Here is a 25162-nt window from a genome sequence, read left to right on the forward strand (position 1 = left end):
AGTTTAAACATACAGCTAACCTTCTACAAAAAGGTCATGTAAAAATCAGAACTCGACAATGTTGTAACAAAATAATAAAGATTTAGGGACAGTCATTTTGTATCTACAATTAAAGCTTGTTTATAACATATACATTATACAGTACAACATTTAACTAATGTGTTGTTAACGGAAAATTACATTCTTTAAAAAGTTTCAAATACATCGATAAATTTTTATATTGAACCAAATAAAGAAGAATAATAATAAAATACATGTTCAAACGACAACGTGTGCTTACAAACAAGCTTAAATAGGTGGTTTTTTTTCGTAAGAACAAATATTTATAAAGTAATTTTACCGTTTCATACTATTTCAAAATATATCACAATTATCAAATCCAAACATTATACAATATTGCACCATGGGATTGTAAAATATAGGCTATATATCAAAGATATATTGTGAAAATGTGCAAAAAACGATCTTGTCAAACTATAATTAGAACAAATATATACTATTTTTGGTAATAAACAACACTGGAATGCTATTTTATCTATCTTTACATAAAATATAACATTGAAATATAACGTTGCCTTTAGCCAGTCTCTCATAGCGTAATGTAAAGTATAAAGATTCGGCAAATCGCCTGCTGATTTAGTGGACATTATACGGTACATATGCCTACATTAGTACGCCAAAAGGCGTATTTCAATATAAGCGTAAGCGGGTCATCAAATTATTAATTGTGCATAAAAAAAATGTAGACATGTTTACCGTTATACTATTTCTTAGTGATATGAGCATGTCAATTTTTCATAACCATGACGTGATTTGAATTGTGAAGCAGTATTACATGTAGGATCGAATACTAATAATATGTCTAACGTGCATTGTTCACCATTGACTAATCATAACTATAGGTACTTCTTAATTGCATGACGTCACCTTCTTGCTTTGTAGGTCTGGTGTTCGACGTCACGTCGTACAATCGAAATTTGCAATTTATGTGTAACACGTCATTTTATACGTCATCGTGTAAAATCTTATTGACATTACCGTATAACAGAACGAACGTCTTCTACATAAAGCTTGGTTCCCACTAGGACGCAACGCAAGCTGCGCATAGTCACAATTTTATTTGACCAGTTTGTAGACTGTGACATAAACAATTAATAGTAGTTGCCGTATGCTAATTAGTTTAGTTTAATTGTTTTGAACGTCCCAATTCTTGTGTTGAATTTGTGTGTAAAGTTAAACTCATGTAACCCCAAGTTCTAATGAATCTAAAAACATTGTATTCCTTATTGTCATGCTTTTTAAAATCATCTGACTGGATCTAAATGTTTTCAAAGAGTTAGTTTAAACTCTTTCAAAAAATAGAACACACTAGAACAACACAAACATAGGCCTAAACACTGTATTGTTTACACCCTCCTCTCCCCAACACTCACCACTTGCTCCTGCATTAGTGAGACTTATAATAGACTATATAGTATAGTTTATAAAATTATACAAATATTGTACTAAGAGTTCATACGTAACAAAATAATACTCTCCTAAAAATAGTTGATAATACAAATATTGTGATCAGAAACGTTTATCCGTGTATCGGTATGGACAGTCCATTCCGAAGGAACTCATCTACGACTTTTTGCGAATGACGTACTTTCTGCGTGAGTGTTTCAATAAGCAAGTCTTTTTTGTTGGCCATGGTTATATCTGTTATAAACTGGTGTATACTCTCTAAACCTCGGAATCCCATATTTACTTCAAACCCTGTAAAAGAAAAGAAATAATAACAATAACAAATTGCAGATACCGACAGAGGGCGCCCTTTTAAATATTCCCACACATAACCAATATAGATAACTCGAGATTTTAGCTTGGAAATTAATAGATGGTACAATCTATTTACAAAACAAATTCAGGACGATAACTTGGAAATTTTTGTAATATCAAAATAAAGCATTTTGCCAGGAGCTAATATAGTAATTTGAATAATAATATTATAATAATATAATATAACAATTTATATAGCGCACATATCCACTAAAAGTGCTCAAGGCGCTAATCACAACACTGTTTATGCTTCATTATTACCATATGCCTCAGCAAAAAGGTATGATTTTAATGATTTTTTAAAAGAATTAATACAGGTGATTTCAGAAGCACCGCGTATATTAGTGTCCATGTTTTAGTCAAAAAGTCTTCTCGGAAAATGCACAAACTATACTGTAGTGTTAGTATTAATTCCAAAGTTGATGGTCGACACATAATTACAATTGTTTGTCATTGGAATGAACTCTAAACAAAATACTGTACACAGTAGTGTTTCATTCATTGATGTATGATTCTGATGTTTCAGCTGAACTTTTGACTATGAAAACGCATTTATTATAGATTTTTATCTGATACTTGCCGTTTTAATGCGCTTATTGTATTTGAAAGTAAATCTTATTAAAATCTTTAGCATTTAACCCATTAATCTAACTTATAACCTTCTTACACGCTAAAACAAAGCCATATATCATCTTTAGATAGGTAGGGTACATCTGCATAGGAGATATATACATAACGTAAACAAGGCATAGGCGCAAGTAGGAAAAAAGTACTCGTCAAAAGAAATAATTGAATTAGACATTGCATTATCCTCAGTAAATTGACATTCACAATAACAGATTATCAATATTTATCTTAATAACTCTTGTTTTCAATCATCTTTGTCCATAAAATTAATTTAACTTTAATGTAACTCTATTCAAGAAAAGTATTATTGTATTTATTTGACCACAGTTTGTTTTATGTATATTAGGCCTATTTTTAGTTGAAGATAATGTTATAATGAGATATACGTAATATATATCTGTGTCGGTGATCATTTTGTTTGTGCATGTATATATCACTGTTAAAAGTTAATTACAGTTTTTGAACTGTAGCCTACATGTTCATCCAACAACCATTTTACAAATAAGCGAGTTCGTACTTATTCTTTGGTGGCGCTAGCAAAATATTTAACTGAGCATGCGTTTTGAGTTCAAATTCACCCGCGTTAGACAGCTGTTGTTTTTTTTCGAAAAAGGTCGAGCCTTGTCATCAATCCTATGAATCTAAAGGTAAAATACCAAGTAATATTATTTTTTATAAACTAAATTACAATGTATGGCCTTATTAGTTGGGGTTTATAGAGTTGGTGTTTTTAATAGGACGAATTTTGTCAGAACTCTGATCAGATTGCGCCGTAATTGCCTTACCAGTAGGCCTATAATAGACATAAGTAACGCTAAATAGAAAGGCTGCGAATGACGTTTAATTGTCAAAGATAATTATAGACGTCGTGTATTTAGCCATACAGTAGTGTTTTCGGCAGAGTTCTCACTCATCGGACCGGCCTTTAGTAATACAGTTATGCCTATTAATATAGTATTATATGTTTGGTTAAAAACGGGCCGTTTATTTAGAAGCCATTCAAAAGCCATAGTCATTTAGGCCTATAGGTAATATATACTCGGGTATTGTTTCTGGGGAGGTTTTGCTAATAATATGTTTTATGGAATGATTATGCATAGGGCAACATTTCCTGTTGTAAGAAAATAATAACGCGTAAGTATGTACGTGTGACAAAATAATTTCCGTTATCATTAAATGTTCACAACAAATATATGTCCAGTGCCCATTTAAAAACTTAATTGCAACCAGCTATACCCATGGGAGCGCGACCTGTGTGAGATAGCCTATATCATGGCGATTGTACAGTACCTACCAGATCCAGATAGGTCTACATAATAATTCACTCACCTGTATGAAAGTTAATAGTGCGCGTCGCGTCGCCCTCAACAGACACGATTAGATTTTCGTCTTCAATAAGAGCTACGTTTTCTCTTCTGTACGACAGTTTGATTTCCGTCATACGTCGACTGCAGTGCATACTAATTGCCTCCATATCTGAAATTTTCTTCTCGTGTTTTGTTCTGTAGCTATTGAAAGATTCTTGAAAGATATGTCGTATGACCTGTAAAGAGATGTTAATTTTCATTATTATTTTTTGATTTTATTGCATTGTTCTTGTTTTTAAACGAATCTTATTATTATTCTCGAAAGAAGTAAACTCCACCTGTACTTTACATAATTTTTGTTTCATCGATTTCGTATTATGTACATTGTTGTTGAGTTCCGTCTTCAGTATGCTAAACTAACTAAATACCTGCATTGAAACTTACAGAGGCCTACAGTAACAATAAAAACAATCATTTTATCGGCCATAGGCGCGCCAACGCATGATTCTCCGTTATCTACTTCAGTATCATGATAAGTTTTTGTTATACAGTATCAGTATTAACTCTTTGTTCATCCCTCATGGGGCAATTAACAAGAGAAGGAGATGGATTACATCAGCTTACAATAAAAAGTATACAAATTTCAACATCTATGTGTACATAATAGTATATTTTCAACATATGAATACATTATTATCTTATAAATATACATTATTTTAGGATTTAAAGAATGTCATATGTCACTGGTTTAAAAGACAGTGCATTTACAAATCATGATTCTTTTATAAATATGATATATATAGTGAAAAGAAAATAGGCCTATAGGTATCATTACGGAAAGTACCAGCAATCTAGAAATTGTCAATTTTATCTATAATTGTTTTCTGTGTAGGCTTATTGTTTTAAAAATATGTATTGTAGATTTCTAAAAAGTGTTTTAAGCCATTCCATATTTGTGGCGCCTGTGGCTGTTACGACTGTGTTCCATTTTTCATCAGATCTATGAAAAGTGAATAGAAAGAGATGCACAGATACAAACCGATTGATGATTGATGAAGTGGATTATAATACTTACTGATGAATCGGAGGTAATCCTTAATTGTCGAAGAACGTTTGATCCATTCTTTGGACAAGACAAGGTAAGGTATCGATGTCGGTATGTTCCAAATATTTTGAACCTAAACGTAGGCTTACTCAGTTCTGGCTGGCGATACTCTGAACCAAACGCTGATAAGTCTAGCTTAAAGTTATGTTTTGAAGTCTCTGGGACGGCAACGTGTTTGTGGTACATTCTGTCCAGGCTAGCCATAGCACCATATGCATTGCAAGAGCAAAGGATGTATTCGTCGCTGAGACCTAGCAGTGACGCCGTGTCTCCGCGTACACCGTCGCAGACAACTATCAAACCAAGTTTCTTATTTTGATTCTTGGAAATACTGCGCATAATTTCACCTGTAAACTGAAGGAAATATTGCAATTAAGCGAAAATCTTTTTGTAAAACGTAAAAATCAATCATACACCAATATATAGTAATTACAAATTACTATATAATTATTTTCGTCACTAACAATACCTTTCCAGATCGGTACTTGTTTTTGTACAGTTGTATTCCATGGAGGTTCATGCAATTATTTTTTGCTAGATAAGTTGTAGTAATAGTATTACTATATATTATATAAGTAGTAATAATAATAGTTGGTATGTCATATACACCCACTTTGTTGAAAAATGACGGCGATTGCGCCCCATAGGTGCAAGCTATGTGCCAATTAGCATTTCTTTGAAAAGGCCATTTCTGGTCACACACTTTTATTCAAATATGAAAGCAAAAACTATTAATATTCTTGAACGCTATGCATTATTTATTTACCTAGTGGGCATTAATGTCTGTTATGTGGTGTTTGATAAGTGTGATCTCTACTACATTACCTATGAAATTGACTCGATAGGTAATATAATAGAGATCATATTACCTAATGTTGTCAATCTCTATCCATATACTCAGACGTAAAATATAGTGTTTATCTTTCATTTTATATTTCTACAATTGTTATATGGACTTCTTTTATTTACGAAACAAAGTTACTAAATGGATATAACAGCTTTAAAGAAAACATCAGCGATTTACATACAATTCGTTAATAAAAAGTGTGTAGCACCTATACAGAATTCGATGTAAAAATAAATCTTTGTAAATGGATAAACACGTACCGGTAATGAGTTTGTAACGTACTTTCTTGAGACAAATCAATGAATTCATATCGAAGCAACAATAGGAATAATATCGAAGACGTAGCGTCTTCCTGTTTACATTAATAATCACTATACAATGAAGTGGCAGGAAATTTGACTTCATAAAATCGTCATCAGAATTTTGCCTACGTTAAATAATGTCCAATCCAATATGACGCGTGTCCTAGATTTATGGCGATTCAGAGCATTGGCGTATACTATTATTACTCAACACATAATTATTATATGTGTTGATTTATATATACTGTAATTTGTTTTATTTTAGATAATGTCAACCTCTCTCCTAACGCTCTTTGTATCTTTATGTACGCTGTTGTATGTTTTTAGTCGCGTGCAACACGACTCTACAGCTCACTATATCGGTCGGTCGGTCGGTTGGTTGGTAAACACTAACTTGAACACGCGACTGCAGCCATGTATATGGTCTGTTTTACATTGGAACACACGAGTATCGCGTTACTTTCAAACTCTCGCTCTGTTGTGATCTAAAATATAAGTTATGTATAGTTAGGTGAAGAAGAAGGTTTAGGTCTAATACTACGTAAGCTAAACAATAATTAATCGGTGCTGAAGCCGGAAAAATGTTGACACATTTAATACTCGAAATTCATTACTTGCAGCATAAGAGGCTTTTGTTCTTTGGGAAACAGTGAAGAAAGCTCCCAGAATTAACCTTCCACGGTCCAAAGTTGGTACACAGCCCCCATTAGATTTTTCAGACGTTTAATTCACTTTCACTTCTCTTCCCAAAGACACCTTCAATACCAAAGTGTTTTTTCCCAACCAGAGGCCGTATTCACCAATCACACTTAAGTGAGATATTTCACTTAACTTAATAATTTCTTTTTCTTTTTTTTATTTCCCTTATTGTATTTACTTATGAGAGTTTTTAAGTGTTTCCCTTAGTCTAAGCGTGCATGGTGAACACGGCCACAGCTTCCGCTCAATCTCTCAAGCAATGTTTTGTATTCGTTGATTGGAGAGAATATTCATTCGTAGAAAGAATGACTATTACACCCGGCTCCGCCTCGTTAAATAAAGCAGGCAGTCAATATTTCAACTCATGAACAATCCTCATCATCTAACTCATAAACATTCATTATGTTTATAATATACAACAGGTGTATACGAAAATAATTCCGAAGTTCGATAACAAAGATGTTATTGATCAAAAAAATTAAATTGCTTTTCAATTTACCATAAAGCATACATGGTTATTCATTTTAGAATAGTGATACCATGACTGAATTTGTATTAATCAACAATTTAACTACCGGTATGTAGGCCTAGAATTCTGAATCAATCTTAAACTAAAACATACGACTCCATTCTCACACATTAGCCACGTACGTCATTTAGTACGAAATACGATTTTAATTATACCAAATCGGGCAATTATGTGCATTTTCTTTAGGAATAAGTGGTGTGGTACCATTATAAGAAATTAGAATTGTAATTTCAAATATTGCGGCCTACTCTATATATTAATAATACTTTAACCGAATTTATGTTGATTACAATTTGAGTAGTTGGAATATTGAACATGAAATCATTTAATTTTTGTAGACGCGTCTTCCAAAAACGCACGTGCCATGTACACTCGTTACGAACATTCCTAATTCTTAGTGTTTTTAATCCGTGACAATTCTTTTGTTTATTCCATTAGTCCTATCATTGATCATTAATAAGTAGTATTATTTATAAATACGAACATTTAATTTTTGTTCTTTATACTTGTGGACATGTCAAGGTCTTCAAGAAAAATCATCTTCAGGAAATCAATTAACTAATTATTAGTGTTTGTTGCCAATTAGCCCTTACGCCGACTATTAATCTCAGTATTGTTTTTTAATATGTATGATGTGTTTAATTAACTACCGATATTTTGTATCAACCAAAAAACACTACACTCGAAATTAGGATTTTATTTTTATTAAGTCACACCGTTGAAGTAGTCCTAATTACAAACTAATAAAACTAGTACCGTGCGTATTTGAAAAAAAAAATGACAACAATTACGTCACGAGAGTTTATAAGGTAACCTGCTTATAAAGTAATCGCCACGTACATTTTTTACTGTAAAGCCCTGGATATTATTGGCTTGGCTAAAGTAATCCACATTCTTCAATTCTGAAGGTAATAATTTGTCAGAGTTGATTACTGAACATGAATATTTTCAATGAAATTTGTGGGGATAAAGTAGGTCATTTAAAACACCATCAAGATTCATTAGTACATTCAGCGAGTCCAGTTAACGATGGGTATTATTCTCGATTACCCAATTTCACCAGAGTTAGGACCGACCAATTGCATTAATCTTGGACGGAAAATAAGAAATTATCGCAATAAATCTTATTCCGGATAATGTTTAGTTTGCATGATGTTTGATCAATCTTAAAGCATTTATCTTCTTTAGGACATTAATCTTCTTTACGACATTATTCTGTCGACTCATTTATTCATTCGGTATTAAATCAGTGTTGTTATCTTTAAAAACGTGTCGTACCTTAATTTACCATTTTTCATTATATTAATAACCCATAATGGTTTGTTTTATGACGAGTAGAACGGGAGTGTAGGTGGAATCATTTATCAAAACATTCCACGAGCACTGACTTTAAAGTGGAGCTCCACCCAGAAAATTGCTATTTTTCATACATTTCAACTATTCTTTAAAAATATCATCCCTCATACTTCATATTTTTTTGACATTTTTTTCAATGAGTATGATTTTCTTGAAAATCACGCCTTTTTGCGTTTTGGGGGGATACCTTGTAATTTCCTATTCTTTTACATGCAAAAGGGGGGTATATTTGAATATTCCTAAAAAATTAATTTCTTCACTAAAAAAAAAATGTAAAATGTTTTTATATGTAATTTTTCCAGATCTTTTTATTTCTGGTATTGTTATTGCGTATACATTGCGCAATTTCGCGTAAATAGACACTTTCCCCCGTTGGGTCCAATTGGGTTTTTTACTTTGCTAGGGAGTATGATCACGTGACATATTCTCACGACATTTTTCACACTGCAGCTGGCGATCTGTTATTGTCGCGATGTTATTTTTGACGGGCGAAAAGTATATTAAAACATTCTGGATGTGACCCTATCATGTTTCACAGTGTAATAAGTGATTATGAGATTATTACTAAAATGTCAAATTTAACGAGATTTGAGAAAGACGTGGCTATATATTCAATAAAGCTAGGCCTAGGCCTACTAGAGTCTAGGTATGTAACGATGCTGCTTGGCCTCTAGCTGGCTGCCTGATAGCCTTACAGCAGTGAAGTTTGTTATGGCACCCAATCTCGGCCTACCAATGGGCCATGATAGGGTGCCTGAATAGTTGCTTTTCAGTCAGACATAAGCTTCCACATCTGTTACTATTCTTTACTATTCTGAGCAATACCAGTCTTGTTTTGTAGAGAATTTTGTGTTTTACAATTCTTAATGTGCGAGAAAACCCAGGAACGATAAATGGGACGAAACGACCAAGCATTTTCGAACCCATGACTACAGTCCTACCTAGACATGAATTCAAGCCTAGCTAGCTAGGCTGAGCAGACGATTTAGCTAGGCCTAGCTTAAAATTAATAAGCAATTTGATTAAGATTATTATGCTGTTATTGTGCAGTGCAAATCATGATGTTACATGTAAATTTTTATCGGAAATATTACTTGGGCCTAAACAAATCGTATTAATTGTGTGTATAAACAGGGAGTTGTAAAAATTATTTTACAACTCCCTGGTGGTATAAAATTGATTCGCCATTTTCCAACACATAATTTACCAAAGGGGAGACATTTCACCAACGCGTTCACCGGCGACTAAAACGCGTCAGTCGCTAAGTGTAACGCGTTTTGCGACGTATTGTAAACTAATAACCCCTAAGTTCCTGAAAAAGTGTAATGTAGTAAAAAACACTATTTTCTGACCGATTTTTTAGAAATTAGTTTTTGGAAAATATTGCCATATCTTTCCTGTTTTTTGTATGTAATCACTTTCAATTAAACATACTTAAACATAATATAAGCTGAGAAAGTCTGAGTGTAGCTCCACTTTAAAGTCAACAGTAAAATAAAAAGATTAGAAGATATTGTGACATTTAACAGAGAAGACTGAATTTATTATTATGGACAGCCCCTATTATGCACAATATTGCGCCCTCCATTCTATTACGGAAGCCCATATTATGTACATATGGACAATTAGCTCCTCCTCTCTTTCTGTTTTTTTTTTTAAGTGTAAAGTCAATAATAAAACCAAGCAAAAATGATTGCAGAGAAGAGGGAGATGGTTAAATCACATCATACAGCCACTTTGGGTTGTTTTTTTTTGCACCTTTAATACTGATAAGAAAAAAAAACTAAAGTAAGATCTCCTTTGGAATCAATCAGGTAAGTACACTGCCACATTAATGTCGCCTCAAGTGCACATTATATCTTTTAATCCAGACCGGTTTGTAATCAGAGTAATCCATGGATTATGATTAATATTTGTAGTGGCAACGAAGAGCTTAGAATGTTATGATGAATTGGGAAATGATTTAAAACATACCGACAATACCCATCCAAGCCATGTAATGTAAATCTTTAAATTTTCTAGACTTTTCCCGTTGAGAGAATAACTTCTAAATATTAATCTCATTGTCATATGTAGTACACAATGTAAACACATAAACAGGCAATCTTGCAGATAATTAATCATTGTCTATTATGGCTCCCGGTAATAAATGGCATACTACCTGTCATAATAACTAGAAAAATATGAAGTGGATGTTTATGTAAGTATAGTGATTACTCAATAGAGTGATAATCATTTAAAAAACGCATTAATATATTTTGTAAGCCCGTGGATTTTCTTGAATAGTTCTGTGCGCATGCGTCAGTAACGTGTTCTTTTTTCCTTTTTTTTAAAATCAAAAGTTGAATGCTTATTTGGTAATATGTTTAATTTTACATTACAGACCGGCGGACTTTGTAAACGTTGCGTCCTACTGTACAACCGAGAATAATCATAAATTGATTTCCAAACTTTCATAGCATAACGTCCCAAACTGGAAGTTGTTTTATTAAGTTTATTTTAATGTTATTATTAATTCGTACATTAATACAATGTTATAGTCGGTACATTAGTCTTTTGATAATGTGGAAGAAAATTACTCGGATTTGTTTTTGTGTTTCTTGCACTTTGCGCACTCAATGTCACGTAGCTAGGTGATGGATAACCAATAACCTCTATTCATCTTCAAGTACACTTTTCCATACTCAGTATACTTAGACTGAGTGGCTATAGACTTTGATTAGTACAAAAGATTGGCCGGTTCTCATATACTATTTTCCATTACTGTAAACATAATGAGACCGGCATTTTTGTACGACCGTACGTCGTATACATTATCCGTATAATAAGTATAATTGACGCCGCGCGTGACTATTCACACTGTAAAAGAAGTGGTGTCTATCGTTTACGGCGGCCGATTTTGTTGGCGGTGGTGAACAATGATTCCACAGAAAGGTAATTACGGCCGCGGTAACTTTCCGTTTGAGATATCTTTATTCGAAATAAAAATTATAGGATTATGTTCTTTAAATGTCATTATTTTAACGCTTTATTGATTTATGAATATTTCATTTAAATATAGGCCTATGGTCACATGATTTTTTTTTCTGTTTCATGTCTTAAAGATGTATTGTCCCCCTGAAAAAATAATTCTTAAAACATGCCATTTTATTGTCACATAACAATTATCCACTTTGACCAAAATTGTATTTATCTGAAAAAATGTAATTTAAAGCAAAAAATAGTCAAATTGGCTGCCAGCCAATGGGTTTTTGGTTGAATTTATTTTGTCATTCCCTCCTCCTTTTTTTTAGGGAAGTAATTAACTTTATTAAAACTACAAATAACCTATTCAAAGTAATATTTAATTAATCTTCATTTTTTCATGTTTTTGCGTGACAATACATATTTCAAGAACTATATTTGACCAATTAAACGATCGCGAGACAAACATTAGATAAAACTTAGTTATTTGTGAATAATATAATTACGTCATAACTGTTTAAATACGTAACAATATGGGTACCCATAATAAAAGTACGAATTAATGTCGTCACTATGTGGTTAGATCTCGGAACGGCATATTGTGTGCTGTAGATATTGTGGCGTCCTGTTGTATTGATGTCACGTTAAGTTCCGGTTATTGTATGATAAATATTATTTAATAAAGATTTTACAATCATACATGAGTAATGATATGGATGCGCCGTTAGCTTTTTACGTACCTTGTAATAAAATGAACCCTAGTAAAACTTGATGCAAAATGTATGCGTTATTCAACAATCTCACATGTTATGGAGTCACGTGTGTGAACGAGTGAAATGAATAAATCATAACATTTAAAGCTTACGTGTGTTTTAGTAATAAAAGCTAGACATTAAATTTTAAAACAATGAATCAGTATAGTTGCCATGATTGTCAATAAATGTGATTTGATTTTCAATATAAATTGTGGAGGTAAACGGTTTTTTAAAACAAACTTTTAAAAAAAGTGGCAAATTTGTACTCTTCCCTGGTTATGCATTTGGTATTTGAACTTGTTTTAACAACCGATTATACCACAGTTTCATGTATAGGGACTATAAACTTCGGGGCTGTTTTCTGTCAAGTGACTGTAACAGGACTTTCCATACAACACTGATTGATGGTTTTAGATGATTTTTTTCTCGATGTTAAATATTATTTGTAATAATGTTATTAATCACAGAAGATTTATTTTTATTTTGAAAACTCACACAACGGTCGTTAATTAAACGTGTACGGTATTTGTACTGGTAGAGTTAGGCCTTGTACCTGATTCTCTGTTGGAATGTCGAATCGATTATCTCTGATTAATATGTATTATTCCAGCAAATTAATTTGCATTGACGTTCCACATATTATTGATCGTTCTACAGACAAGACTGTGACAAATCAATGAAACTAATATCACACCCGCCCCATAGCTGATAGATATTCAGTGATGATACACTGAATGTATGGATGCGATTGTGCTAGGCCTATCGCGTTGGATTCATTTCCTCTTTTCTAGACAGTTTTGAAAATGTTGGTGGTTGCAGTACATTACTGGCTGGTTAATATTATCTTCATAGTATTATTCTCGTTTTCACATTGTTCAGGTAAGGTCATTTGAATTGTTCAGTTTTACCAAGCCTATTGTTCATAAGCCTATATGTTTAGAACAGCTCTTTTCTGGAGGTCGTTCTAAAGCAAAATGCTATCCTAAAGACGGTTTTAATAATACGTAAATTACACACACACACACACATATTATAGATATCTATCTATTATTTCCTCTGTATTATAATATGATATACTGTATACTATATCCGGTATCAACAATTAGAGAGAATTGTCAATGTCGTCTCCTTATTTTGTATTAGTGTACTGTAGAACTACGTATACTGTATTTTTAAATATTATTGTTTATTTGTTAAAGCCATGGGTAAACAAATCATTTTCCTCCTAGTTAGGGCCTTTTAGTACGTAAGGCGGTGGCTCCACGAATTTTAAATAATGTAGGAGCCACTAGGCCTAAACATTTTAAGATGTAAAATTGTATTGACCTAATAATTTATCTTCTGCCTTGCAATTTTTGTCAAAATTTACGGGGAGTTAGGTGTCCCCCTACCTGCATCCTGGATCAGCCTAGGCCTACATGCACAGTGTTCATAATACAAGTAAGCCTACATTGCAACTATTATTGATTGATTTATTGCAGAAACAAATTGTCAACAGTACCGAACAGGTACATTAGGAAAATACAAATATCCGATGAAACAATTAGCAGCGGAGGTAACCAGTTTTAATTTCAGAGTGCAAGTAATGAAATACGCTTATATTATGTTGTCACCAGTTGCAAGAGACTCAAATAGTCAGTATGAGATTGCTATTGGCAACTCAGAAAAAGTCAACACGGCTGCCATTCGAAGATGTCAAGACTGTAAAGATAGAGAGTCCGTCACCACTCCATACAAGTTACTTGATTTCAACGAATTTAAGCAGTTTTGGATATCATTTAAATATGGAAAGATAGAAATAGGCCGGTATAATGAAACGGCGTTTATGTCATGGACGGACCAATATCCACTAGATATTCAATATATAGGAATTGCAACGGGGAGGCTTGAGGGGGATTTTATATTCTGCGATCTGAGTAAGTATATTTGTTATCATTGTTTTACAGATAAAATATCGTATGATATTAAATGTAGAACAAAACGTTTAGTAAATAGTAATAATAATGTAAATCTATTTTTAAATACACAGAATTTGAAACTAACTCACAGGTGCCAGTGGAAGGAGTATTCGTATTATGCATATTTATCTTGCCAGTAACAGCTTTGTTGATAAGATCTTACTTAAAAAAACTAAAAAGGAAGATAAAGGAAACAATTAATGCAGGCGACGATTCCGATTCCTTTGACAATTTTTATAATACAACAGGTGGGATAGATAATCCCAGCATACAAACTCCAGATCCCGACCCACCGTCTTACGACAAATGTATGGAAAAAAACGGAGAGAGATTGCAGCAATCATTGGAGGAAGAAGGACAATCGTCATCACGTGATTCTGAGCCTCCGCCGAGCTATGAAACAGCTATGGCGAACTGTTTATATGATATGAATTGTGATACTGAATCCAATAAAAGCGATATTGCTATCGGTATGTGGGATAGACACAGTGTGAACGACAATGAAGACTTGGAAACATTCGTATAGCATAAGCGATTGTGGCGTTACGTGGCGTGTGGTTATAATTTGCATACATATCAGGTGGCCTCAGTAAATCAAGTGGTATAACATAAAAAAGACCCGGATTCAATTCCCGATAAGAAGACAGCCAGTCAAAAAATTAAAATATATACTAGGGAGGATATGCGGCATAGGAAGGAGTTGGTCACCCTACCATAACGCACAGCTCATAATAACTGCTAGTTTACAACAGGACTCGTCTTTAACTGTTTAGTGCCTAAATCACGGCTTCTATGTGATATTGTAATGTAATGCTAAAGCACATTCATGCATTATGTTAATTTCATAATCAATAACCATGCAGCACATTTGACAAAGATGGATACAATATTTAACTGAAATGTGTTATGTAAATTTGTATTATAAATGCTTGGCAGACAATTATTTATTTATGAGTAATTGGATCATCGATCTGAATTGCTGCAATATTTATTTTTTATACTTAGACATAACAATAGTTTTACCCTTGAATTCCTGGTAATAAGGGTTCGTGATTTCGGGTCAAAATTAGGAATAAGAGATCAAAAGATACTTTTAGTAATGTACTTTTTTATATTAGGCATGGCACGCCTAGAGGTTTATCTAAATGTCGAGCGGGGTTGGTAATAGCATGCATGGCGCTCCTATTACTGGACAAAAAATCCCCCACCTCTCATATGGCTAGAGCCTATATCGGACAACAAGCGCCCTCCAGTGGACAGAAAACACCCTATAATAATGGATGGATTTCACCAACCATAAGAGAAAAGGTTGATGCTGTTCATTGTTTTGTATAATTTATTATGTAAATTATGTATGTATACATGTGACAGGCAGAGCAAAATACATAATATATTGTATATTGTAATTTGCATTTAAAACAGAAAGAGACAAGAAAACTCATATCCGAACCCGGATATGTAAATACCATTGTATTGTATTAAGGCAATATGTATTAAAGTGTCAATATTATATAAATTTAATACCAGTGTCTAATAAAAAGAATACATCACTTTTGAAAACATGTCATGTGTTTATTATAAATCAAACTCACTATGCTCTGAACCGTGTCAATGTGAGAATGTCAGGTCAAGGGTCAGTTGGTCTATTGTTTCCGGTCACTTTAGGACAACAAAAAAATAATTACACCAAATATTAACAAATTTAGTCATTAGTTCAAATATAAATATATACGTCTTGCATAATTTGAGCCCAATATTCCGATTTTATGCCCATTGGTTACCGAAAGTTGAGAATATCAGGTCAAGGGTCAATACTGTGGTTTCCGGTCACTTTAGGACAAAATACTTCATGTCCTTAACAATTTAAGCACAATCGCATGTCTCTACTACAAGTAGTTATCAAGATATGAGCATACTCAATAGGGTCAAAGGTCACAATTACGGAAATTGGGATTCCGGTTGTTTTCTGACAACATTTTGTATTAGATATAGATATAGACCATATTTTAGTTTTGGCCGCCATTTTGAAAATGCCCCAAATATGGTCGTAGCCAACAATTTTTTTTGTAGCTACAGTGATTTTTCGAGTATATATGCCATATAGTGAACACATATGCACAATTTTAAAACTTTGTCATCCTTGCAACGATTCTGACTATTGGTCCACGGTTCGAATCACACCGTGCGTTCCAACTTGCTGGCTGTATGTATGTGTAGCGCACCGCACCGTCTTTCGGATGAGACGTTACGCCGTTGGTCTCGTGTGCAACATGGCTCATACAATAAAGAACGCAGTACACTCTTCGAAAAAGTATTGTCTACCGGTGTACTGCCCAATTAACCATCGTAAAGTCTATGGATAGTGAATTATAAAAAAATAACGGAAATTCTCCCCTTTCTTATCATCAACTTTTATTATTAATATTAATACTATCGTCTGCATGTTGTCAATTTTATTCCCACAATATACTCTCTAATATTAGTAGTTTTGAATTTCTGAAAAAGGGGGTTTCTTTGTTCCTTATTGTTAATTCATACCTTTTTTTATCTGCAACATTAAACATCAATGTTTATGGTTATCAATGGCTTTACAATTATAAGAATAAGGGATTCATAATGATGTCTTCCATTTATAATGTTTTAACTGTGTTAATAATTAATTTGGTGGTGGGAAAACACAATGTGTATGCAAACAAAACGATATAGCAAATTCTAGTCTTTATCTGTTTTATACAGGTGCAAAAATTTAGACAGTTTTAGAAATAAAAATGGTATGTATATCGAGTGTGGGAAGACCTAGTGTAAGTAGACGATGTAGTGCGTTTTTCCAATGGGTGAATTCGTTTATCGTCTTAACCAAGCCAGGTCTAATAACTGATAAATGAGTAGGCCTAATACTAGAAATTCTATCAGTGTTAATCTTGCTACGGGGTATATTATACAATAGTATTGTGGTTATACGTGGAATTGTGTCCGATAATAATAAACCAATGGGCGAATCTAACAAAACATTAAATACATTATGAATAAATAGTAGTAGAGAAGAAAAGGACGTAATACGTTGAATACGTTGTCTTTCATTGACGAAATAACATTAGTGAACACGCTTGTCCATTAGTTCTTTAAAAATATTTTTTTAATGAATATTTTTTAAGCACTTGAAGAGTAAAATGACCTACAGGTAAAATATATTGAAAGGAAGATTAACCTTTGGTACAGGTGTCATGCGATTTTCTAAATGATCAGGAATCACACAGGATTAATACACATACACGTACGCACTGGTGTGAATCCATCAATACTTAAGACTGCATTTACACATACATCTCACCCACTAATCTCAATCTAAACCGTCTGACATTTGATTTAACGCGTATAAGTTAAATATAAAATCCATCGCGTACATTGTTACGATACTTGTTTGATTACGAAATTTGTTACAAGATACGGGGCGCCATTTGGGACAAAGGTGCGTCAAATATTTGTTATTTCACTTTCAGACTTGAACAATTGTCTATGATAATTATGTCTTTGATAGAGTTGAGTTAGGTTACATCATAGTATGTAATAAAATATGTAAACAAAATCAACGAAATTCCGATTTATAGTATTTGTCACAATAGACAAAACGTCGTTTACTTCTCGTTATACTTGATAACCGTCCTCAATATTGAGTCATGTCGTCATTGCCTAGTATCAGTTGCTTTTGATATGCATTACTTGCCTTTATGTGCTTCATATTTATTTCTTAGTTTTTTAATTTTTTTAAAAATTATTTATTATTTTTCATATACACGGCGGTTAAATAGATAAATATCTCAATTAGCATAGCCGAGGGCGATACCTTTAGATGCTCTCCTCTACGACTAGGAGGATCCTGAAATTCATCGTGAACAGAGTCGCTTATGTCTGGATCATACTGCATATCCGATGGTAACCCGTTCCTAATGCTTGGTTCCTACTAGAGACGCAACACAAGGACGTAACGCAACGTAAGTGGTGGATTATTCAAACTGTCGCTTGTCATTGGTCAACACGCTTGCGTTGCGTTTACGTCCTTGCATTGCGTCCTAGTGGAAACCAAGCTTAACGTTTAATTATGGAGTGTTTACTTCATACACGTCAAACCCGGATGAAATATATTTCGCACGTGTAAACTTATGCCTCACTCCTCATAATGGTGAATTGAAAAGAATTCGGTAAATCACAATTTACCAATGAAATGCTGATAGATCCATTAGGTTTCTTAGCACAAACACAAAGTGGTCCTTTTAGGAGATTACGTCATAAAATCTACATCCAAACCTTTTAGGCATGAAACGGTCACACTATCCTGAACTCATAAATACTTCTAAACTACGTATTAACATTGCATTGCCTCAAGCCTAGACAAGGTTACACATTATCATAATATACTTTAAACCTGACTTAACTTCTGATCTTTGATGTAATTGAGAGCGATTAGTATCAGTGACGTTATTAATTTAGATAAATGCTGTTCATTAGACAGTATTTTCTTTCAGAATTACGTCAGTCAACTGTTTAGAATTATTAGGATAATTTTCAGCGGGAAGAAAACGGATGGGAACGATCATGGAGTCTGTCCAGACCATATCATTTACGTATTTAAACTATTGTAAGTTCAATCCAGTGTTATTATATGCGTAACAGGCTCATAGTTGAAGTTTCTAAATATTGATTTCTATATTATTCAAAACAAGAAATGCCGTCATGATTCACGAGGTTTAAATTGATTCTATTATGTTATTCATGAATATGCATACCGATCTATTGAATCGATGCAGTTAGTTTACTCCACCTACATTTTAATACATATTATCAATTGCTGCATTAATATAACAAACACAGAAGGGTATATACATGGAATACATCTACAAAACATGACTAGGCCTACATTGAGTCTACTGATGAGTCCTGGACATATATGTCTGCTTTGTTTTATTTGCTTTACCACCTTATTTTCTTTGTCACGCAGCTCAGGTTAGTAAGCTAGATAATCTCTTATAACTGTGAATACTCTAGGCCTAGACTAGACTTTTACTATAATTGCACAATTTCTAGGCCTACTGATTATCACCGTACAAAGACCTTTCAATCTGTGGAATACTTTAGTCCAAACCGTGCACAAACTTTCAAGTCATACCTGGCTTTCCTTCTAAGTGGTTGTTATTTCAGAACTATAATTTGTCCTTTTTTTCCAAATTTTTCCTTTCAACTTGTGTGTAATTGTTTTTTTTTTGTGTGTTGTTTGTAGCGAACGAACCAAGACCACTTAATCCAAACTTATATGTAGATTTAAAATGTCCCCCAGATCGGAGCCGCTTCAACTCTAGTTTCAAGTATTAGTACATATTTTGAATTGAAGGTTGTAACGGCCTTTTTTAATCCTAGAGTAACAACTGTTCCGATATGTAGACCTATCCCTGCATGTTGTAATAAGTATATATTTATTATGAAATACAAGTTTAACAGTACCACGGTAGAAATTGTTTACAAATATCATTGATCTTTACATAGAGTGCAACAGTTACAAAACAGGTATAATGGGCAAGTATAAATACCCCATGGATAAGTTAGACGATCAAGATGACATACACTTTCATTTTAAAGTCAAAGTTATGAAAAACGCCTACATCACATTGTCTCCTGTGGCACATGACACTACGAATCAGTATGAGATTGCCATCGGGAACTCAGAACAAGCTAACACACTCGCAATAAGAAGGTGTCGCCAATGTGAAGACGAGAAGTCAATAACAACGCGTTACCGGTTACTTGAGGCCAACGAATACAAAGAGTTCTGGGTGAAATTGAAATCAGGAAGATTAGAATTTGGTCACTTTAATGGAACTACATTGTTGTCCTGGACAGACATGTATCCATTTGATACGCTATATGTTGGAATTGCAACTGGTGCTGGTTTATCTGGAGACTTTGTCTTTTGTAATAATAGTAAGTATGCCCCAACGCAAGTAATCTGGCAGGTTTGAGCATGGGGAGTTGAGCATAGGTAAACCTTTTCTGAAAAAAAATCTAGGTATTGCGTCTTTTTCAACTCTCCAATTTTCTCCACCAATCCTACTCCCATGGACGATGTAAGGCGCGCAATACCATGTATAAAACTCAGGTCTGTTTGTTCTTTTACTTCACCACCATGTTCTTTAAATCCGTGTTGACACCTCCTAGAAAATTATTTCTATCATTACTTCTTCAATGTCGTTCTCATTTTACCTTTCAGTAATACGCATGCTCAAACATCACTATTTTCTGTTTTTTCTCCTACAGAACAAGCTATAACGAACGATAATTCTATGGAAGGAATGTTTGGTTTATTTGCTTTTTTTCTTCTGCCGATTCTTATGTTTTTAAGATTTCTTTGGAAGAAAATATCAAGACAATTATTTAAAAACTTGGATGACACAGAATCCATTGACAACTTTATAGCTACTAGAGGAATACACAATCAAACATTGTCTTTGGAACTAGATCCCCCCTCTTATGAAAAATGTATGGAGGGTGGAAGGAACGCGAGGTCGGCTGAGGAAGGCACTTCTTCGTCAGATAATGAGCCTCCACCGAGTTATGAATCAGTAATGGCAAAGTACCTAATAAAAATTAGCATTGGTGATGAACAATATGATTTTAAACAACACCGCCATACGGGTATCACAAGTTCCAGTGACGTAGAAACGTATATCTAAACGTATTACTTTTGTTTGTGTAATCGATCGTGTTTCAGGTTTCGGATGTAACAAGACGAAAAAGTGCGCGTGTTTAAAAGCAAACACTGCTATTTCCAGGAAAGATTTTACACATCCACTAATTAATGTGTAATTTAATTGCCCTATTGTTTTACATATGTATATTTAACAACATTTTGTAAAAACATTACTTGACTTTTGAAGTAAATAAAATAAAACTTGAAACAGAGCTTGATCGTAGGCCCTACATTTTGGACACGTACGATAGTAATACATTAATAATCGCTGGAAATGACAGTTTTAAGAGATGTAAATTTGAACAACATGCGAGACATTAAACATCCTAATGTTTTTCATCCATCTGCTTTTCTAACTAGGTCTACTCATTAACCTACATTGGATTATCTAAAACCTGCACAATTCTAAGAAAATTAAAGCTTTAAACACATTGAGTGTATTCTTGTGGTTTATTGTGATAATGAAATTTATAATAATGTATGTTCTATGTAAAAGGTAAAGTTTGCACTGCTACAGCTCACAGCTCAACACTACAAAATGATATGACCTTTCCATCTTTCATTCATGCAAAAAAAATGTGCCTTTAACAACGTGATTATGCAATTATACGTTTTTCTATTAATTTGAGATCAGTTTGCGAGAATTTCGCAGCATTTAATCAACTTCGAAATGTTTAATTAAGCTACTTTTACGAACGTTGGCACACGTTCTAATTGTGTATATTACAATAGGCCTAATAATAGAATAGCACAATACAAATGATTAGGAAACGTACACAAAATAGAAGCATTATTAATACGTGAAATGACTGGTAACGAACCAAGAAATCCTTTTGACGTGTATAATGCGTAATGAAATATTAGGATTGTATTTGTATTAACAGTTAATAAAGCTTGTAATCGAATATTAAAAATCAATCATTGGGCTAAGCATTCTCATTCTAGGCCTACTTTGATGCTAATTTGTCATAATTTCAATGAAGTATCAGGGGTGTACAAACACCTTTATTGCGTGACGCCTTCGGGATCCAATTAAAAGGGGAGGCCGTACTGTTTATAAAACATGCTTGTACCGATCGTTCGTTTAACGGGAAAGTTTCTTTAATACCGGTGTCCATCCCGAAGCGCAGCATCGGTACGATAATTTGCGTTTAGAGTAAATGGTATAAAATCAGGGGAATATTGATTAAGGTCTGAACCTAACCAAATATTATTCTATCTTTATTGTTATTGTTGACAGGAGTAGGATGGAAAAAAACTCTGGGTAGACAAGACATCGTTGTTGAGGACTGAACACACCGTCTGGAATACTAAACCCCCTCGGCCGTACCACCGTGTGCACTTAATACTGTATACATACCCCCTCCCTCCTCAATTATCTAACTTGTCGGTCGACATTAAAATTCCTCTAGTTATGTTCAATTATGCTTGCCTATACATACAAACAATGTTGTACACTATATTAATAAGCGAGATTTTTCGTTATGTGTGCGCTCGTAATACTAGGCCTATAGTTACCTGTCAATTTTAAAAGTTTGAAAACGAAACGAAAATTGAGCTTGATATTAAAATGCCTCACATCTTGACATAGAAGCATTAATATGCCTGCACTTTATTTGAGTTAATAAGACCATTTGAACCATGGCCTGATGATGAATTAGGATGATTAAATGTACTGATTGATCTAAACGTACTAACACACCAATCATAATCACTTCAATACCTTATTCCTTTTTCTCGTGAACTCACTGATTGATTCACTGACCTTTCGTGATATGTTGTGTCATTAAATTTTCACTAATTATTAACTATTCATTATATTCACAGTATAACGTCTCACTCAGCTGAACCGTCATAGACCGAGATGATTATGTTAGGATATCATTAGACCTTGTGCAATATTTAGCAACATGGTTCAACTATAAATTATAGGCCCATGGTTGAACCGTTCTCGATTTTGATATTTTGATTACGTAAGCCTAATAAGTTGTAACAGAGTCCACGTACGTTTTTCTATGCATTTATTACGTAACAGCCCTTCAGTTAGCAATGACATATAATAAAAGTGGCTGGTCATGTGTACAGCCCTAACCCTATAACCCTCACTCATCTTAACTGTCCTTGGCTGCGACAATAGCCATATACCATTGATATTATCATACCTTAATATGCACTCCTAACTAGTATCAACAATACAGTTTAGATTTTCAGTTGATGTAATTTGGTATAAAAGATAATGGTTTTTATGCATTTGCGATGCATTCTCCTATCATGTATAAAACAGACCAACGCAAATGGTATTGGAAATAATTAGGCAGGTGACGCGTTACCTGTAAATAAACGCTGGGTTTACGGTAACATAAATACAATTTTGGTTGGTGACGATGTTATGAATTGAACACAGTAACCATTTTCGTGTCACTATAGTCAACATTTTATTTTGAAGTGACATTTTATTGAAGTAAAATTTTATTTTTAAGGGTATTATCACAACATTTAGGCTTGGTAAGTCTTGGTAACTACAGTACCAGTGTTGGGCCTAGCCTACTTAAGACGCTTCTAGAGAACGGGGCTGTTAAAATTGACCAATTTCCACCTGAATCTGTATCTCCACAATGGCATTATCTTCCAGTATAATAGACAATTCAATTCTATACAATGTTACATATAAATAACATGTGGCTCCTGTAATATGTTAAGGTGAGGGTTTAGTTAGGCTTATGGCATACAAGCATATCACAAATTAATGATACATGTGTGACTTTGTATTCCTACTAGAAAAAAGATACGTCAGTACCGAAAATCCAGTAAAGATTAATGTCCATCAAAACAATGAACTGTCTTACCTTGCATCCAAATTTGATCTCCAAATTTGCATCCAACTTCTTAAGTATTTCCAATAGGTGTTCCTGGAAAGTGCCTACACGTGTGTAAAATCGATCGTTTTGCCAACATCCTTCAATAGCGTTAAAATCAATCATTAATGACTTTAAAAAGTGAATCGACCGTTTATCTAAAGAAATTTGCTGCGGTCGTACAAACAGATTCTGTTTAGGTTTACTTTCATATAGTGTTATTTTAGATATTCTGCTGTGCTGGGCAGCTATTATAGCAGTCGTTAGCCCGATAGGCCCAGATCCAACAATAATTAGGTCCAACTTTCTATTCCGTTTCTTTATGTATTCGTAAGTTGATTTGGTGGCAATAAAACAGCAGACGACAACGACGGTGACAATAGCTGTCTCTGGGAAGTGTGAACTCAGGTCGTCTGCTACTGCCATCATTCCTTGTCGTTCAATGCACTCAGTTAAAATGTTTGCTGTCTGTTCAGACGACATGTTACATGAAACCGTATATCTCTACGATATAATATCTGCTAATGCTGCCTGGTTGTTCAGCATCGCAGATAGCTAATGAAGTGAGTAAACTTGTGATCCGTGGTGGTCTGGCATTTAGCGAAAATAAAATCTAGCTCGCATAGACTAATATGCATCCTATCGAGTGTATCATTAACACGCACTTGTAAGCTTTAGCAACAGTCGATATTAAGTGAAATCATGAAGGTTTGAAAGATTGTAAACACCTTACGCTCGTTAATTTCCTCGAATCGTACGCATGTAAATTCTCGTCAGCATGTAAATTCTCGTCAACACGCGATTGTTTTAATAATCATTCCTCGGATGAAGACCGCACTTAAAGCATTGTTCCAAGATCAACAGGCTATTAGTATTAGAGATATCCTGGTTTGTTTTCCACCAAAACAATTTCTATAATAACTGATCACTGAAAGAAAAATAGTATATTCTGAAAACATATTCTCTCTGCAGATTAAACACAATACACAATACACTACATACTTGTGACGAAAATATGTAATGTTATCTAAATTCATGTATCAAGTTTTTCCGAAGTGAGCTAACTTTTGTTCCTGTTGTGACGGCATCATACAAAATGTATTTTGAGCTGCAATGCGATAACAATAATGTTATATCTCAACATTTCTAACAAATAACCAACTTGTTCTCAGATTTTTAGATGTGCATGGAGACATGCCGCGACGAAACGATCTCGTCATGACCGATATTTTACCTATAGGCCTACTTCATTTATTTTTAACTTCATCGCTGCAGGATTGCTCTACATCGCCTGATGT

The 25162-nt window shown here is 33.8% G+C and overlaps 2 protein-coding genes across 4 annotated transcripts; one reads left to right on the forward strand and one right to left on the reverse strand.

Annotated features, from left to right (window-relative positions):
• Nucleotides 1-1482: 1482 nt before the first annotated feature.
• On the reverse strand, nt 1483-24637 carry LOC144850945 (uncharacterized). The gene is made up of 4 exons (XM_078708463.1): nt 23856-24637; nt 4831-5214; nt 3778-3991; nt 1483-1758 (listed from the first exon to the last, which is right to left on the reverse strand). The coding sequence occupies exons 1-4, from the start codon at nt 24345-24347 to the stop codon at nt 1580-1582; spliced, it is 1269 nt and encodes a 422-aa protein (XP_078564589.1). The 5' UTR covers nt 24348-24637; the 3' UTR covers nt 1483-1579.
• LOC144850947 (uncharacterized) lies at nt 4758-21868 on the forward strand. Of its 3 annotated transcripts, none has more exons than XM_078708465.1 (3): nt 4758-4894; nt 19809-20243; nt 20577-21868. In XM_078708465.1, the coding sequence occupies exons 2-3, from the start codon at nt 19835-19837 to the stop codon at nt 20990-20992; spliced, it is 825 nt and encodes a 274-aa protein (XP_078564591.1). In that variant the 5' UTR covers nt 4758-4894; nt 19809-19834; the 3' UTR covers nt 20993-21868. The 3 variants fall into 3 exon arrangements, with proteins under 3 accessions (XP_078564591.1, XP_078564592.1, XP_078564590.1); XM_078708466.1 differs by lacking the exon at nt 4758-4894 and adding an exon at nt 18859-18906; XM_078708464.1 differs by lacking the exon at nt 4758-4894 and adding an exon at nt 19133-19271.
• Nucleotides 24638-25162: the final 525 nt, after the last annotated feature.

Source organism: Antedon bifida, chromosome 8, assembly GCF_963402885.1.
Source record: "Antedon bifida chromosome 8, ecAntBifi1.1, whole genome shotgun sequence".
Taxonomy (NCBI): Eukaryota; Metazoa; Echinodermata; class Crinoidea; order Comatulida; family Antedonidae; genus Antedon; species Antedon bifida.